This window comes from Leuresthes tenuis, unplaced genomic scaffold (assembly GCF_036924035.1).
Source record: "Leuresthes tenuis unplaced genomic scaffold, fLeuTen1.0.hap1 SCAF_24, whole genome shotgun sequence".
Classification (NCBI taxonomy): Eukaryota; Metazoa; Chordata; class Actinopteri; order Atheriniformes; family Atherinopsidae; genus Leuresthes; species Leuresthes tenuis.
In genome coordinates this window covers 12,699,928-12,718,219 of record NW_027325378.1, presented here as the reverse complement: position 1 = coordinate 12,718,219, position 18,292 = coordinate 12,699,928, and the positions used below count along the sequence as shown (strand labels likewise).

Here is an 18,292-nt window from a genome sequence, read left to right as displayed (position 1 = left end):
GGAGAAAAGAGTCTTTCAGATGTAAAGGTGAGGACGAGTTCACTTTTCACCGGTCTGTGAAAAACTGTGTGGGCATGTAGCTCAGGAATTTGTAATAAGATATAAGAAAAATGCTTCCCAAGGTAAAACTCAAAATACAAAAAAAAAAGAAATATGCTTTATAATATCATATAAATATTCTCACTACTACAATTCAATTTTTTTTAAACTCTATTTCATTAATTAAATGATTTAATTTAATTTCAGATTGCATGTTTGGTTAGGAATTGTTTGGTTCTAGAAACAAAAAATACTTGAGGGGGGGTTAGGCAAGGGTTAAAAATCTGCATTAGTATCATGCATTAGGTTTCATTTACCCTGTAAACGTATCTTGAATTTTTTCTATGTGTTTCAAGACACATAGAAAAAATTCATGAGCAAAATCAGCCATCGACACTTTGGTTGAGAGTTTCTGCGTTGAATAAGCAGAGCACCACCTACCGTATCAGAAAAGTGAGGTCACATAGCCTGTATCTTCTATAAGGAAAATAGGAGGAACCAATCCTTACTCTTACCCTACTTTTAGGCTGTGGTTATACAGTTAGGTTGAATGTGCTGTGAGGAGAAGACGAAATGACAAGTTAGCACAAGGAAGGTGGAGAAGTTGTTGTTTTGCTCTTGTTGCTAAGATGGCAAACCTGACAGGTTCTGTTCAAGACTGCGACAGAATAACATGATATTCTGAAGTTTTAATGTCTTATACAGAGATGTTAAACTCCAACCGAAGTGGATTCAGTTTAATTGGAGATGCTGCACTGTCATGGATCTGCAGCTTTCCTCTTCTTAACAACTGCTTCCCAAATTTGATCCAAAAACGGGTGGGTTTCAACACTAAACTTTTTATAAAGTCTGACATGGTGCCGTTTGTTTGGGCAACTACGTCGGTAGGTCTAATTTATCAGTGTGTTTTCTCTCTGTTCCTCTCTTGTTCACAACTCCTTCAACCCAAGTGGTGAGGTCCCGATGTGAAGGCCTTCAGCCGGCCAAGCAAGCCAGGAGCTGCCAAGCAGGGAACCACTGGCTTTCCCAACCAACCGAGCCAAGAGACTCGAGAACTGCACGGCTCTTCGCTCCCAGCTCTCCAGACCAGGAGCCACGGGCTCTCTCGGATTTCGGCTGGACAAGTCCCGGCTTGCTCAGCCAGCCAAAGTGGAACTAAATAGGCCGAAGCGAGCAGGGTTGGATTTCTAGTATTGTTGAAAGCGATAGAAAGCAATAGAGTGAATACTTCCTCTTCTTGAAATTCTCTCTGCTTCAAACTACATCTGAATATCCCCATTGCACATTGTAGCCCAGACAGGGAGGTAGTGTTATCTGTTGGCTGGCAGATATATGGGTGGCTTGATTAGCATATTCTTAAATCTTAATTTACAGACTGAGGAAAAAGTCATATTTAAGGTATTTTCAAGCATGAGAGGTTTATGGCCCAAAAAAATGACGCCAAACTTAAAAATGTACTTAAAAAAACGAGGAATACAGATTAGTTTCAAGGGGAGTATTAAGTGCAAGAGAAGGACTTTAAACTGCATTGACATTCAGAAGGCTTTAAATACAACAGGCAACACAAACAGTGTAATACAGTGTATTCGGGTCCAAACCAAAACAAATGCACCAAATCATTTTAATTAATATAACAGCATTCCATGTGTTCCCTCTACAACTAGCTCATTTGTTATCCGAAAAACACAATTCTTTTAAGAGTGCTCATCAATGAACAGTTTCTTAATATGTGTGCTGTCCTCACAATGTGAATATGCCCTGGGGCCTAGAGAAAAAAAAAAAGAGTCTACCGACAACAAAATGCATCTCTTTTCTGGACTCCATATAGAAGTTCAACAGCATGCTATAGGCTGAACAAAAATAAATAGCATATCCCATAATCTCAAGTAATATTTTCTCATTGTGTCATACAGTTACAGTACAATGTCTATGAAATATCTGTGAAAAAAAGTATACAATCTTTTTTCATTCATATGATTTTATAAAAATAATTGTCTCTGTACACATATTCAAAATGTCCAGTGGTTTGCATAATAGTTTGATTGGATCAATGTCTCTGGTCTTCATCACTATAGGCCTGTAAGAAACAAAAATGAAAGACAAAAACATCAGTCTCCTAGAAACCAAAATCAGACACATTTAACCGCTAATAGGAATAATAACTGAGGCAATTACTATGAAACAGCCATTTAATATTTGAACATGTCATAGGCAAACAACATGAGGTGGAAAATGAGGTTTGGTGCTGCCCAGTGGAGGTTCCAATCACCATATTTCACAATATGGGAGAGTTTTGGGACAGCCGTGCGCTTTGAGTTTGGTTGCCGTGGCAATGTTCTGAACTCTCCGATAGCTAAGCAGCAGCAGCAGCAGCCTGCTCTCAGATCTCATTCCAGACTGGCACACTGACACTGGGAACTGTGGGCACCTTCGGAGCCACAAGAAGGAGAACCGCAGACAGCCTCAAACCAGACAGACTTTCTCCTTCCCCTAAATGTTGACGCTGTGAGTTGTTGCTGTCTGCTGCGTGTAAACTCAGAGCCCAAGTGACTTAATGGAACTGGGCAACAGCGCTCCCGTCTCCACACACAGCCAGCTTGGACCAATCACATTTCAGAGCCGCTGTGCCCTCCATTTAGCCTATGACGGTAATTGAATGGCCCATAAATGAAGGTGGAGGCCTCTACAGTAAGTCAGCCATTGGTGGTTATGTGGGCTACATGTTGTGGCTCTACAAATGAGATCACTGACAGACACTGAGGCTCTTTTAGTTTGAGGCTGTTGCTTACAATTGCAGAACATTTAGCATGGCTGGTTCTCGGTGGCCCAGATGACACAACAGGAGGTGATTCTGTCTCTCTGGGCTTTAGGCCCTGACGCTTCTAACTGTCCAGATTCTCACCTGAAAACACAGATCTCTTGTTGCCATCTCGTGAACCACCTGTGAAAAAAAAGAGGAAGAATTAAAAGTTTGTCATACAAAACTAGCAAGATGGCTTATTAGGAGTAGTACTAAGTTTTGACAAATAATAACATTGACTCCAATGAAGAATTACTGTAACAAGCTGCTGGTTAGCTTTACTTAGACTGGAAATAGCTGTGAAACGGAAAGGCTATAAGCACTTTTTTTATGTTTCGTTTTGAAAGTATGAAAAAAACTCAGGCACTTATCAAGCAACTCTCAGTAGAAAGGAAATAAGCATCACCTTTCAAGTGATTCACTGTCAAGGTTGTTACTTACTGTGTTTTGCATGTACACTCAATGGGGCTAATCTCACATTTAATGTCAGTCAGTGAATTATGTAACTGCTCAAATATTTAACATGTCCACAACATGCATTTTTGTGATCGTTAGTACATAGACAACACAAACCACTTGTGAACGAAAATATTGAACTCTGCTCGAAATTTGAACAAGTTGTTAACATAAAAAGCAAATTTCTTGCCATTGTAAACATTGGGCCCGCTGAATTCATGAAGGTGCTGCAAAACATAGCCCCGCGAGTGTGAAAAGGGACCAACTTTCATCTGTATTGTGGAATGTGCGGTCGACACATTGTGGAAGTTTATGGAATAACAGGAAATGGTGATGGATTTTTCCCCTATTATTTTGCTCTCAGTTCAGACACATCTGCTGAGATTCTGTGCCGAGGGTTTACCGCACTAATGATGTGGATCCCACATTCACAGATGCACATGAACATACCAGCATGTGAGCAGACATTCATTGTTCATTTTCATGCCAGAAGGCGTTTATCCAAATTATTTCACTTGTTTCCGTTTTTTTACTTGGATTTGAGTAAATAGAATGATTCCTAAACAAGGATGTCAGTAGGAAACAGGAGATGTGACTTTGTTTACAGATTTGTATCCTTGTTTTTAGTGGCACAACATTTCATCCTATTTTGGGACGAGATCCCTCAGTAGCTTCACCATTTAATACATGAAGTTAAATCCATAGCCTTCATCCATCTCTTGTCTTGTTACTGATTTATGGTGCTGAATAATAAGCAGTGAAGTTGATTTTAGTCTTTTGGGATATAAAGTGTTATATCACAAGTTTATGCTGAGACATCTGGGTGACTTTAAAAAAAACATGCTGCCAAAGGCATAAAAACTGCCCCGGAAAACACTGAGAAATCAGATTAAAGGGGCAAAAGTGTTCTCTGAAAACTATTTTCCTGTCTTTCCCTGACTAATATAATCATTCTCATGCACTCAGTCAGAGACATGCGAACCAGATTTCAGTGATCAGTCCTGTGGGCCTTCTCTTATGCCAGAAGGTGCTTTGTCACGTCTCGTGGCAGTTGGGTCTCTTTTTCTCTGACAGTGTCTCTCTCAGCTCTCTGAGCCACATCTAATTCAATTTATGCTTCAAATGCTTTCTTAACACGCCATTACCATCTCCAAGGCTCAGAGCAGGCCCCCAGGGGCTATTAGAAAAACTTATCCATTTATTGCACAAGATACACATTTGGCAAAACAACCACCCTCCAGAGGAACTTGTCAGAGAGATTTAATTTCCATTTGACAACCATTTGCCTGCTTGATCTTCTCTTTGACAGGAATTCTTGTTTTATAACGTCAGTGAAGGCTTTCTTTTTGAGTCCCAGATGCAGATCATTTTCAGTTTGAGTATCCGATGGGGACTCTTTTCCTACTCCATGCATGTGTTGTCCACTGACTAACCGGGGAGCTGGTACAACCAGGATATATGTGTATTCACCCAAAGCAGCACACCGGTTCACGACAAGAGATGTCGTTGGTTCTGAAATTTGAAATTTCAAAACCAGTAGAGGTCCTTAGGCAAGACCCCATTAAGCACCTGCCTACCTGGAATATGAGTGTAAGTCGCTTTGGACAAAAGTGTCTGCCAAATGCATAAAAAACAACAAAAAAACCCCATAAAACTAATCAATCGTTTCCACAGTTTTGTGTGAATCTTAAGAAAAATAACTCAGATGCTTCACTTTTCAACTTTTCCCAGAGGATGAGCCTTTTGGCTGCGGGGCAATTCTCTCTATCTATTCTCTAACTATCTCGTGAATTTGTAATACTGCCATTACACTCGTTGTCTCGAAAATGTTCAGAGAATATCTGTGCTTCCAAGAAAGATAAACGAAAGTGGTCTTCTTGACCCTAAAGCCATTCATTCAGAGCCACTGTCGGGATGCTGTTACACTTGGAGTCCAGGCAGTATGTCTTGGAAATAGCACTCTACGGTGTGTTTCTCATTTTCACCAGTATATTTTGATATTTCACACAGCAGGCCTGCAGAAGTATGCGATGTCTACACAAGTAATTTTTAATTTACAGCAGCAATAAATTCCAATCCCAACATCTCAAAGGATCAGAAAGTTTAGCTATATGTTAACCAATGCTAAAACAGCATAAATCTGACAGGTCCTTAGTGGAGCACAGTGAATTGAGAACTACTTAGTTTCACTCCGGTGAGGCTCTAACTATCGGACCATACTGCCACATGCATTGGATTTATGAACCAGAACATTCAAGGAGGTCTGATCTAATTCTGTCACATTCTAAGCTAGTTTATTATGCTTCTCATTATCGGAGCCAGACCATTACTGTGACTAGATTTATGATGTCTAACAAGAACCGTTCAAGTCTATCGACGAGATCTTGATAGAGATAAATCTCTTGTGTGATGCAAGAGAAGGAAATTTTACATGACAACCCCCTCCCTCCCTTTAAAAACCCCAACAGGATTTCAACCAAAAGGTGAAATATGGGAATTTTCAGCTCTTGTGTTCCACCTTAAAAGTTTCACAAGGAGTGCTATTCTTCTGCCACTTTAGTGCAGTAGTAATTCATTGCAGTTGAGTGACATAATGAAATAAACCTCACGTCTTACAGAAAAAAAAACATCAGTGAGAAGGTAAAGTCATTAAAGGGGCCGATTTGAGAGCTGTGGAGGTCGCCTGAGAGAACAACAACTGAACTAAGCTCTGAATAATTGCTTTCTCCTGTCATGGGAGCTGGATGATAAACAACCAAGTTGAGAAAAAAGATACAAAAAACAGAGGTAAGCAAAAGCAAGATAGTTCACTCACTCTTATCCTGTTCAGGAGGCTCCAGGATGTCACTGTCTGTGTCACTGGGAATATGCCAAGGCTGTCTGATGGCCATTAACTGCTGGTAAAACTCATCCTGAAATGGACAAAGAACAGAAGATAAGAGAAGGGATGAACGATGGGAATTATTTACAGAATAAACAAATGGAAATGGATGAAAATTAAGGTTAGAAGAGGGACTCAACACCCTAGTTTCTCTTGGTTTGTCAGGACACCAAACATGTTTAAACTATTGGGCAATTTCAAAGAAATGTGTCTCAATGTAAAATTACTTGATTATTCTATTTGAATTTGAATATTCCATCATCTACAGTACATAATATCATCAAATGTGCATCTCCATGGACAAAGGACATGGCCAAAAAGCAATAATGGATCTTGGCCCTCAGGCAGCAGACTGCATGATTCACTGCAAGAGTTCAGGAACACTTCCAGAAATCCTCGTCTGCATACATTGCCGTTCCAGCCACAAAAAAAGGTCAAAGGTCTGTCGTGTAAAGAAGAAGCCATATGTGAACATGATCCAGAAACACCACCATCTTCTCTGGGTCAAAGCTCATTTAAAATGGACTGAGGCAAAATTGTTCTGTCTTCAAACAAATCAACGTTTGAAATTCTTTTTAGAAATAATGACGACCAAAGAGGAAATGGACCTTCCAGGTTGTTATCAGTCCAAAGACCATCTCTGATGGTATGGGGGTCTATTAGTGCCTGTGGAACTGGCAACTTGCCCATCTGGAAGGGCACCATCAATGATGAGAGGTATATACAGGTGTGTCTCAGACAGACAATGCTAAACTGCATACTGCATCTGTTACAACAGCAAGGCTTCATAGTAGAAGAGTGCAGGTGCTGGATCGGCTTCCCTGTAGTCCTGATCTTTTACCAAATAAAAATCATTCGGTGCATCATGAAACACAAAATACAGTGAAGACTACCCAGGACTGTTGAGCAGCTAGAATCCTATCTCAGACAAGAATGGGACAACATTCAATTCGATTCAGTTCGATTTTATATATACAGTGCCAAATTACAACAAACGCCATCTCAAGGCACTTCCTCTACAGAAGGTCCAGCAACTGGTCTCCTAAGATTCCAGATGTTTACGAAGTGTTGTCAAAGGAAAAAGGGATGGTACATGGTGGTAAACATGGCTCTGTGTCACTGCCATCAAATTCAAGATGAGCTAATATTTCCACTGAATAGTAACGTGTGTCGCTTTTGGCATCTGATGTGTTTTTTTTGTGGTGTATTCTGTTTATATTTCCACACTGTGTCCTAACTTTATTGGGATTGGGGTTGTAAATTTGGAAAATTCCCGACTGAACTTTGAAGACTGAAGTCTTCAAAGTGAACAAATAGACATACTTGTACAAAATCAGTTTTACCACTGTATCTAGCGACTATCCTTGGGGCAAAAGTTTCATGAATATATTTTCTTTTCATTCCCGTTCACGTGGTAATACAAGCGGTTCAGAACTCTCTCACTTTCCAACCAGGCTTCAGTCGTTCTACAAGGGACCATGTGGCCTCAATAAAAGCAGTCTGGGTGCACTGGAGTAGTGTTTTGGATAATGTCACTAGGTGTCAACTGGCGTAACTGTCAAAAAGTACACAAAGGGACTGTAAAATCTTTGCCCACCATTAAGAAAGCCTTCAAAAAAGGCTCAAATTTAACAGCGCTGCTGTTAAGTAGATCATGAAAGGAGCATAAGAAAGAAATCCTACTGAAAGAGCCCCTTTAATGCCAGGCTCATTTTTCCACAGTGAAATGACATCCTACTGTACAGACCTCCGTGACTCTACACCAAACCCCACACGAAGTGTATGTGTGTTTGGCAGGTCATCCACATGTGTGTAAAGGCTCTCAGGTTTTACACCCAGCTTTCTTTTCTGCACATTCAGGACACAAGCTCACTGTCATCAAACTAAAACACTATCATAAAGTGGTAGTAAAGCTCAAGCGCACGACCCAACGTTTTATGCCATGTTTTACGCAGAGTGAGTATGCGTGACCTGTTTCACTGCAACATGTGGGGACTGATGGCTATAGAACTGGACGTTTTCCATTTAAAAATAGTTTGAATTTGCTTATTTGCTTTTTGTGTCAAGAGTTGAGAAGATGAGAGGATGTGTTCCATTCTCAGACAGTAACTGTCCATCACACGTGGAACTACACCCAGGAGATGGTGAGGTCAGCATTACATAAAGACCGGTAAAGCAGCAGGAGCAAACAACTAGACTGTCTCTGTCTAGTGCTTACGAAAATATACAAAAAAGTAAGTGCAAAAATAACAATCTGTGGTTTTATGTGCAGGACTTTTTGCTTGCCTGGCCACTACTTTCTCGAGACAGGTCATGAACCTCTCCAAGAAGTCACTGTGCAAAGCCAAAAGTGATCCTGTGCATAAAACCCATCTATAACTGGGGTTGGTCAGCATGGTAACCTAAATAGTATTACTTAATTGGTTTTAAAGGTACTGAAATGCAAGGTTTTGGTTTATTCTTTACAAAGAGCAAAGCTCATCTTTTCTGGTAACACAAGTTTGGCAACTGGCGGTAGTTTCATATCAATCTGACAGACAGGAGAGTGGTACTTAATCTTTCATCTGAATCTCAACTCTCAAGAAGGCACATAAGTGCATTTATGGTTAAAGGCTCCTTCAGAAGTATTTTTGTTGGAAGCAGCTGGACATATACAGTGAACGTAGCCACAGTGCAACACAATCTCCTCTTCAGCGATCATATTTTCAAATAAAACTGACCTGGATGACTCCTTTTATGAGTTTGCAGCAAAAAGAGAACATTTGCGGGTTTCAGTTGGGGTCTTACCTCGGACAGATATGCCCGAAGGCTGGCACCGAGGCTGTCTGTAGTGCTTAGTCCTGGAGGGGTGAGCAGCGGTCGGGTATGTGGTGGTTGACTGGTGGGTGTCACAGGGCGGCTCCGCGACCTCCTGAATGTCACCTCTTTATGAGACCCAGAGTTAAAAGTGGAGCGTGCCAGTAAGCTATTTGGGGTCAGGGGCCTGCTAGGTGTTCTGGGGGTTTGAGTCCTGCTCCCAGGGTTGCTGGGGGAATGAGTCCGACCCATGACCAGAGTGCTTGGCTTGGGGCTTAGCAAAGGGAGTCCGATGCTACAAGGCTTGCCTGAGAGGCTGCCGGCTGGAGACTGGGGCCGGGAGACGAGGCTGGGGAGAGGAAGTGTGTCAGGTAGTGTTCTGTGGCGCAGAGGGTTGTGGAGACTACTGTGCGGATTGTTGGAGCTGCGAGTGGTCATCTTTCCCACTTCTGCCAGTTTGGCCAGGTCCTTCTCAACCTCTGTTGAAGAGAGGAAGATAATCCAAGTCAACATACTTTAAACATGTGGAGTGAGTCGGTACATGCTCCTACTCTAAAATCATAATTTTCCCACAAATTTAAATGTCAATGCTTGAACCAAGATTATACAGTATAAATAGAGGATGGAGCCTGTAATACTTTCATCAAATCCCAGTTTATTCTGAGAAATTCCAAGATTTCACCATGACTTGTTTTTTAGATTATTATGAGACTGGAGATGGTTTCTGTCCCACAGGACAGATGATTCACAAATGTTTACTGAGCATTAAAGTGGGCGAGACTTCTTGCTTTAATCCTTCTTCTGGGTAATGATGACAATATTTATAGACCTTGTAAACTGTGGTGAATCCAGCTTTCTCTATCAAAAGAAGTCCAAAGGTGATATACAGTAAGTAAAGGCTGCCATCTCTTTTTTTCCCCTGTTCCTGACAAAAACACATCTGTTTGCTTCTCTGGTAGTTTTACTAACATGTCTGTTTATGAAAGAAGTGACGCAGCCAACTCCTCTGACCAACATCTGGGTCATTTTTCCCATGTCTTGTGCCGTTGTGCCAAATTTTAGCACTCTGTGTTCAGCAAACCAGTCTGGGAGTTATCATTTGAGTGGCATCACTTCAGGAATGACTCATCACGAATGAGTATTTTCAGGAAAACTGTCTACATGTGACATGAAATGAAAAACAAAACGAAGCATGACAAGTATTTCACAAACCTTGACTTCCATGTTTTTGAGCAAACGGTGCTTTGTTCTCGTACAAACAACATTTTTCTATGCAATAATACGAAACATGTGTGTCTGTTCACTGACAAACATCCACTCAGTATGCAAAGCAGAAAATGTCAGCAATGCTACCCAAAAATCTGCGTTGCGAAATTCACTTTGGAGGTTTGTTTACAGTTTTATTCAAGGCTGTTTTATATAGCATCCTCCAGGGGAAGCAAATGCATGTATTTGTTTGACAACAGAGTGCAGTTTGTGCGCTTGAGCAGCTCTCACTGCCTGTCTAATGTGCTCAATCACCTGCATATGTGCTGCATGACATCAAGTCTGTGTTGGTTTAACTTTAACAGATTGACAATTAAAGGCACAAATTGGCATTTCTTGTTGTTTTTGACCAAAACATGTAGAAAAACTACCTCTGCGGTTGGTCAGTGAATATCATTACATCAGCTTTTGGTGGTATATAACTTAAAAAACCATAAAGCAGCACTTTAATTAGGTTATTAGCTTGTTAACTACATCCTGAGCATGAGACAAAAACTGAATCTGGGCATACGTCCCTGTATGGCAATGAAACAAACGCTACATGGTGTAAAATCAAGCTCCGTGTATGATTTCTCAGTCTGACATCTTACCCACCCACACCATGTTCACTATGACTGGCGTTATTATGATAACGTGCTGTAAACAGGATACGTTCATTAGTAATCTGTTCTTGTAAGGTTGATATTTTCAGCTCAAGATATTTACCATTCTAATGATAACACCACATGTTTTAGGTTGTGAAAATCTTCCTCCTTTCCATATATGGTGACTTCACTTCCAACCTTACAGTAAACCAGTTCTCCTGACTTCTTGGCATAAGAGAGAACCCTATGAGCAGCAATTTCAAATTGCAACTCTCTTCAGTTGAGTGCATTAAAAGCAAAGATACTGCAAGTTATCGCTCGTGATGCAAAATGACAAGTTCTGGTGATCAAAGACATAGGAGCAGAACGCATATGGAAAGATAAGTTTTGATCCAAAACTTGAGTAATAAGAAAAGGGAACAGAAAGCAGGGTAGAAAATTAGACAGAAGAACGGACACAAGAAGAAATGGAAACAGATCGAATCTATTAAAGTCTTTGATCAACAAGCAGTTGCACGTGGTGAGAGAGTACACAGCCACAGCACGCTATAAAACCATTCAGAACTCATGCAATCTTTATTGAGTCCCTCCTCTAAAAATAAACAAGCGTGCTAATGACATATCATTTGCCTGCAGGCTTGCAGCTTTAGAGAACACTGCTTGCCTGAATAAAGTAAAACAACACCCACTGTCCCAGGACAGACAGGCAGAAACTCACTTTCCAACCTCCGTCTAACTTACTGTAGACGGAACTGACCATCAACAATGCTCAATATCAAAAATCTAAAGTAAGCATCCAGATCCTTGACTTCGATTGTATATATCTGACAAAATCAAGAAAAAAACCTACTGATGATAAAAACAAGTATTTAAGCATTTTAACAGTATGTCTCTTTTTAACTGACAAAAATAAGAAAAAAGTTAAATCTTCCCATTACTCATAATTAGAAAAAAGCCTTTGTTGTAATTGAACCTCTGATTAAGACATAGTTCTGCAAAGTGTAATGAAGTGTTTTTGCCTTCAACGTAAAGTTTATGTAAACCCAGATTGTAGATGTGTTGCAATTTAAATACTTTCTCACCCTTATCAGCTCATTTGTAGTAGTACTTCACCATATGTTTCACATATCATCATATTATCAAGCTCAAGTTTATAGTAACAAGGCTTCGCTGGGGTTAAACAATTCTACAGCAAACAGAGCATGTGTGGAACTGAGCCTGATTTATCTGATATTATCGATTGCTGCCTACTGGCTGTTACTATAAGCCTTAACCAGAACCAATGTACATGGTAGTTTAAAGCTCATCAAAAGTCAAATAATCGAATTCCTTTCACGTTAAACATAATTCACTGGCAACCTCAATGGTTTTGGGATATGACTCAAACTTAGTGTGCTACTTCTGTCCCTGGAGGTGTGCTTTTATTAAACATTCTGGAAAGTTCTGAAAAATACAAAAATTGATTCAAAATGTTCCTATTCGTGTCACGTGCTGCATCAGAAATGACCAACGTTTTACAAACAAAGCCGTACTAGCACCTTTCAAGTCAAGCTAAACCTCTGACAATTTCTGTGAGCAGTTATCAAAAAAAACACAGATGAGAGAGATTCAAATGCAACCTAACTGTAGTCAAATTTGAATGAGAAAAGTGGGGCTCGAGCTCTTAACGTGGCTTGAAAGAGTTGATTTTACTTGCTGACAACTTCAATCAGGACTCCGCTGGGAGTCTTCTGTTGGAATGTTCAGTTAATCAAAGCAATCTGATGATCTCAAGGGGCAAATACTAGCTTAATAATCCTTTCTGCGGTTTGTTTTGTAGGCAAATGGTATATCTAATACTGATGTGGAGATGAGCTGAGGTCACTGCAGCTGGACGAGTGTTGTGTAACTGTAGGTTTACTCAGCGGGACCAGTGTGCTGCAAATGATGCTGGTATGTTATGGCATGTAGAAAGTCTTTACACAGTGAGACACTGTTAAACAGAGTGGGAGGACATTCATAAACAAACAAATGTGTGACACAACACTAAATGGCACCGTTCCCTCTGGCCTCCAGACTTTCATGTGATTCATAAGCGAATACATACTTAATCTTCATGACAACAAAAGCAGCCACTGACTCACCCAGATGTCAAATGTGTAAAAAACGATGTGTGGACTACATTAGGAGGGATTTTTTTCCAGATTGCCACACCTTGTTGGTTAAGAAAAAAAAAAGAATCAGTCTGCAGCACAGACAGGCTGAACAGCTCAACAACTCAGCAGAGCGAACGGGACATAATGATTTACTTTAAGCATGATGACCAGTTTGTGATCAAACAACACAATCCTTTCACCTCATTCCTCGGCTGAACTCTCTCCCCACGTACTTTCTAAACGCCTTTCAATTTCACAAGTCATGACTCAAATGCATTTGTATGTGTGTAACTGCACTGTATATCGTCGGGCACCCAAAGATATTACTCAAAGGAAGCATTTGAAAACACATCATTAAAGTCACTGAAAGCAACGAAGATGAACTTGTGTACTGGAGGCGCAAAGTCACATACTTGTCACATAAACCCATATACATAAAGGACTGCCTCACCAGCGAGCTGTTTGCCCATGTTCTCAAGCTCTTTAGAAAAGAGGGAGTCGCCCAGCAGCAGGCCCGTCTGCCCGACAGAGCTGCCACCTCTCACAGCCTTCAGATCAGCATCCCAGACAGCCTGGCGCTGGTTAGCAAGGAGAACAGAAAAAAAAAAGAGAGCAAGACACATTAGAAGAAAGACCCTTCAATTAACTCTTTTTTTTTAATATATATCATTTTCATGTATTGCTGGAAATATCTGAGCCATATCTGCTGGGGAAAAAAAAAGAAAGAAAAAAGAGCCAATTATTATTTTATGGGCTTAAGAAAAACACAAGAAACCACAGCAAGTGTAGATGAAAGCATACAGCACGGAGTGAACTCTGTTAAGAGAATGTGGGGCGCTAGACAGTCAGTAGTGGTTCAGGACATTTTTGGGTAACTGTCAGTACATCTAAAGGAGCTCAAATGCACACGAGTGTGGAGCGATACATTTCTAATTGCTCCCTGACTGCACAAGATTTTTTACACTTTTCTTTTTACAAAAATAAAAATGATCACATGGCAAACCTCATTAAATCAGTTCTGCTCACACCACTCCTGGCCAAGTGTACGAATTGGAAAGGAACCTGTTAGACGGACTAAGCTTTGCCAAATTCTGTGATGGCAGCATGCCTAATCCTTCTTATTCATTCCTTTGATATGACAAACGGCCAGATGATCTGTAGAGTTAATGGACGAGGCGCACACGAGCTCCGGGCACAGGTGAGAAATAAAACTTGTCGGTCATAATTCCACCACCTGTAAGTTTAGTTCACGCAAGATAAGTAACGACACCTCCGATGCCAGCGCTTACATCATTTGATGTGCAAAGCTCTTAATGAAAGACAGAGCTGTCTCGACAAAAGTGCTGACACTGGGGAAGGTTCTGGGGCATCTGGCAATATACAAGCGGCGCAGTCTTTCAGTGATGTTTAGGGACCGTCCTGGGATATACAGTGTGTGGTGAAACCAGAACATCACTGAAATATTGGAATGATATTTCAGAATAATTGAAGTGTTCTTATGTTTCAGTGAAGGGTTTTTGATCTTATGTGGGGCACCAGGCGAGACAGACACATGCAGTATGGTAAATGATCTGCTGTGGCTTTTAACATTACTCTTCAGCTAAAAACACGGTGAAAAGGAACAAAGCGATTTGCTATTTACTTTCACAGCTTTTTTATTTTCTTCTCGGCTGCATCGAATGCAGCACGACTCGAATCACCTGAAAAATGGGATACAGAGGGAGTCTCACTGCCGATGACGGTGGAAGATGTTTTCACTACCTTGGATCGAAAATCAGGTGTAAAAATTCTAACTTTCTATGAAAAATGGTGTTTTGGCGACTGTTCAGGCAGTGCAAAAGGCACTGAATAATATCAACCTCTGTGGTTGGTCCTAAAGAAGAAAATCATATTGCTCATAATACCATCTAAATGGTAAAATTAGCCCCTTCCATGGAGTTCACAAATCTGTCTGATACCGGGCAGGAACAATACGACAAGGTTAAACTCTGCCAGGAAAAAAGTGAAAAGAAGCTTGATCCATTTCGAGCAGTATGCTGCTCCGGCATGGTGAGCATGGGCCTGGTGTCTCCTCCTTCCACAGACACAAACACAAACCAGGTAGCCAGCTGAGGTTAAGTGCTACTGCTGGCTCAGATTTCGTTAAAGTTGAGATCCCTTTAAGAACTGTGGTGCTTTTCCATTGACTGGAGAGCAATAGATCCACTTCATTAATCCACTGAGCACATCTGTTTGTGCACCAGTTTCTGTTTTAAAGCTTTCCATAGATTATTTTGAACTTCTGTCAATGATCACAGAGGAGGAGACAGTTTGTCTCACATCATTCATCTGATCTTCATGCTGTTCCGAGTGTTTTAATGGCATTCGGTGCATATGAGTACCACACTATGATTTACAAATGCAGCTTGGAGCTGTGTTTATAATAATCCAGATGGTTAGACTAAAATATTGCAACACATTCCTCTCCTACTTCAATTTCAAACACATACTGAAGCTCCAATTTTTCTACATGTACTATCAACTAGTACTAGCTCTGTTTATTTAGATTTTTTGACCACTCACGGTCTCAAGAAACTAGCGATAACAGGTTTTTCTACTTTCAACGTCACAGCGTTTCTTTGTTTTTCCATGAGATCAAATGCTCTACAGCATATCCTAATAACAGAATAGTTATTGCAGTGTGACACAATTCAACTTCTAGTAAAGAGGAGAGTGCACAGTTCTTCCGTGCATTGCAATAGGCTACCCATTTAAAATTTTCCAAGTCCATTTTCAAACAGAAGGTGCAGTGAGAAGCTGCTATCCCCTGATAAAAGACTGACCATGGATCCCTGGGTCTGTGGCATTGAGCTCCATGCCTGTCAGATACATGAGGCATTCTGTGGCAGCAGAACCACAACACCACAAGCCCGTTCTTAATTACAGCCCTCATAAAGCAGCAAGTCGAGTTGAACATTACAAGTGAATCAACTCCCAAGCTTTATTTCTTTTTCTTTCGTGGTATATCCCCAAATCCAAAAGCATGACATCATCTACTCCTCCTCTCGCTCTGGGTCTTCTCGGCTCTGGCAAACAAGGCCACCAACAGATCCCAGCTTTTAATTTCCCATACATTTTAAAAATCATTATTGAACTCATAAGTCATTAAATTCATAGGCGTTGCAAAAAGAATTCCTTGGGAAAACCAGTTCCAGATTTTTAAGATTTTAATCAAAGACACAATTTATTATGGTGCCTCAGGAAGCCACTCTTGCTTCATAGGAGCAGTTGATACAGATTTACTCTTATGAATAGTACAAACTCTCGATTGAGCTCTAAAGCTTCTTGCGTTACTGTAATTAGGACCAGGCTGGTTATCCTGGAGACTGCAGACTGAAAGGTAAAACTAGTGTTACTGCACAGTCCCCGAGACCTGATACGAATAAAAAAAAAGGATAAACCACCGCTGAAAGCAATTTACCTCCAAAGATAACGCTGATAGATAAACAAGAATAACAATCAAAATCATAACCGTTGTCTCATTCGAGTTTGGTGAGGTCATACATATTCATAAAGTGGAAGACATCTAGATCTACAAGCATCAGGAATTAGATAGAGGCAAAAACAAACCGAAAGAGGCTTGATTGTACCCTGACAGGACATAATGAAGTGACGAAAAGCAACATCAGTTTACTAAAACAGCGTTTGTTCTCATCAGAAGCAATGTACCCAACCCCCCTGTTTGGTGCTTAGATTGGACGCTTTAATCTACACAGGCAAAGGGACGGAAAAGAATGCCTTTACATCTCCAAAATAAAGAGTGGCTATGATTTTGCAATGACTTATGAGTATATTAATGTCAGTGGCGCAAAACCCAACTTTTAAAACCCTCCTCCTACTATTGCAAAGCTAAGAAGAAAAAAAAAAACAGCTCAAAACTTAAAAAGAAAAAAGGGAAAGCCCTCTGGTGATGCTTCTGCCCAAATGAGAAATATGGATCTTGTTTCTTACTAAATTGTTGCCATGTTGTGAGCAAACAAGACAGAAAGGGAGAAGATGGAAATCTAAAGTTAAATATTTTACAGCTTGCATGTGTGTGCATCTATATGTGTGTGGTCAGCAGCTATAATCACCACAATCTGGGGTTTGGTCCAACATTGTTCGCCACGCCACAAGGGCTGTTATGGATGTGTGCATGCAGTTACAGACATAAAACATGAGCAGGCCAGGGTTCCAAAGGGACCAAGACACACAAACAGCACCAACATGGACATAAAGGTGAGCCACATTTCTCACTCTTGTTTAATATTTTAGGTTTTAAACAGTGTTTTTGACTAACTGAAGAGCCCTTTGGGTGATAAAAGCTGTGGCTAATACGTTTTCCTCTAAGATCGTTTACAATGTTTAGTTAAAGGTGCATTTACGATACTTCTTCCTTTAAAACACAATTACTGTTACTGGGGCATTACTACTCTACACCTTTTTCTAAATTGACATGCTCATAGATGAGCCCTCTTGATAGTGAGCCATACTGGTAGTTTCTACCTTAAACAAAAGGGACATTGTTCCTTTTTCCTTGTGAGAAAGAAGATCATTTCAATTCTATAGCATCAGATATGTGACGCCACAACCCAACAACAACCCACCCAGAAGTGCTTTTATAAAATCAATTGTAAAATTCCCATATGCACTCAGAGAAGATCCCAAAATTCTGGCAAATGGAAGTTTGTCAGGACAAGATTGGCACATGTGCGAGATAAAAGAAAATCTAGTGTCGTGGCAGCTTTTTTTCCCTTTCTTTTATCTGACAAACCTTGAGATTTTACTGATTAACTACCCTTCCCATATGCACATTCTCCATCTTTAAAATACATCATCATAAGGCACTTGTTCAGCTGTGAGACTAACATATTACTTGGCTATTGGGTCAAAGCAGCATTAACAGAGGTGCAAAAGCAAAGAAGGAAAAATGTGGCAGCCTATATTTCCTGTCAGACTCAACTCTAACATGGATTAATCTCCTGAACTTTGCCGTGAGGAGCAAATAAGATGATAACATTTTCTGCATTACTCATTTTGCTGTTGTAGCCATCCCACAGCTTGCATAGCAATGGGAGGATGTAGGATATGAGGGGTCACACTCCTCTTTTAATGAATTCCTGTTGTTTTGGCTCACAAAAGAAGCACCGAATAGATTTTATGGACATGTGTACAGGGCTCAGAGGCTCACCGGCCCCACCACAGCCAAAAGCAAACAGGATATTGACAATAACACAGTTAGATTTTCATTTATGCCTCCCCAAAGACATGTTATAGGACAAATTGTCTGTTCCTCAGTTGAAAAAGTTTGGCTAGC

General features: G+C 40.5%; 1 protein-coding gene across 1 annotated transcript in view; it reads right to left on the bottom strand.

Annotated features, from left to right (window-relative positions):
- Positions 1–1,605: 1,605 nt before the first annotated feature.
- Positions 1,606–18,292, bottom strand: part of cunh8orf34 (chromosome unknown C8orf34 homolog) — a 65,433-nt gene continuing 48,746 nt past the window's right edge. The window contains exons 11-15 of the mRNA XM_072378408.1: positions 13,409–13,535; positions 8,964–9,451; positions 6,111–6,207; positions 2,942–2,980; positions 1,606–2,116 (exon numbers count right to left, since the gene is read on the bottom strand). Coding sequence (XP_072234509.1) covers positions 2,109–2,116; positions 2,942–2,980; positions 6,111–6,207; positions 8,964–9,451; positions 13,409–13,535 — 759 coding nt within the window. The 3' untranslated portion in view covers positions 1,606–2,108. The remainder of the gene's footprint in view (positions 2,117–2,941; positions 2,981–6,110; positions 6,208–8,963; positions 9,452–13,408; positions 13,536–18,292) is intronic.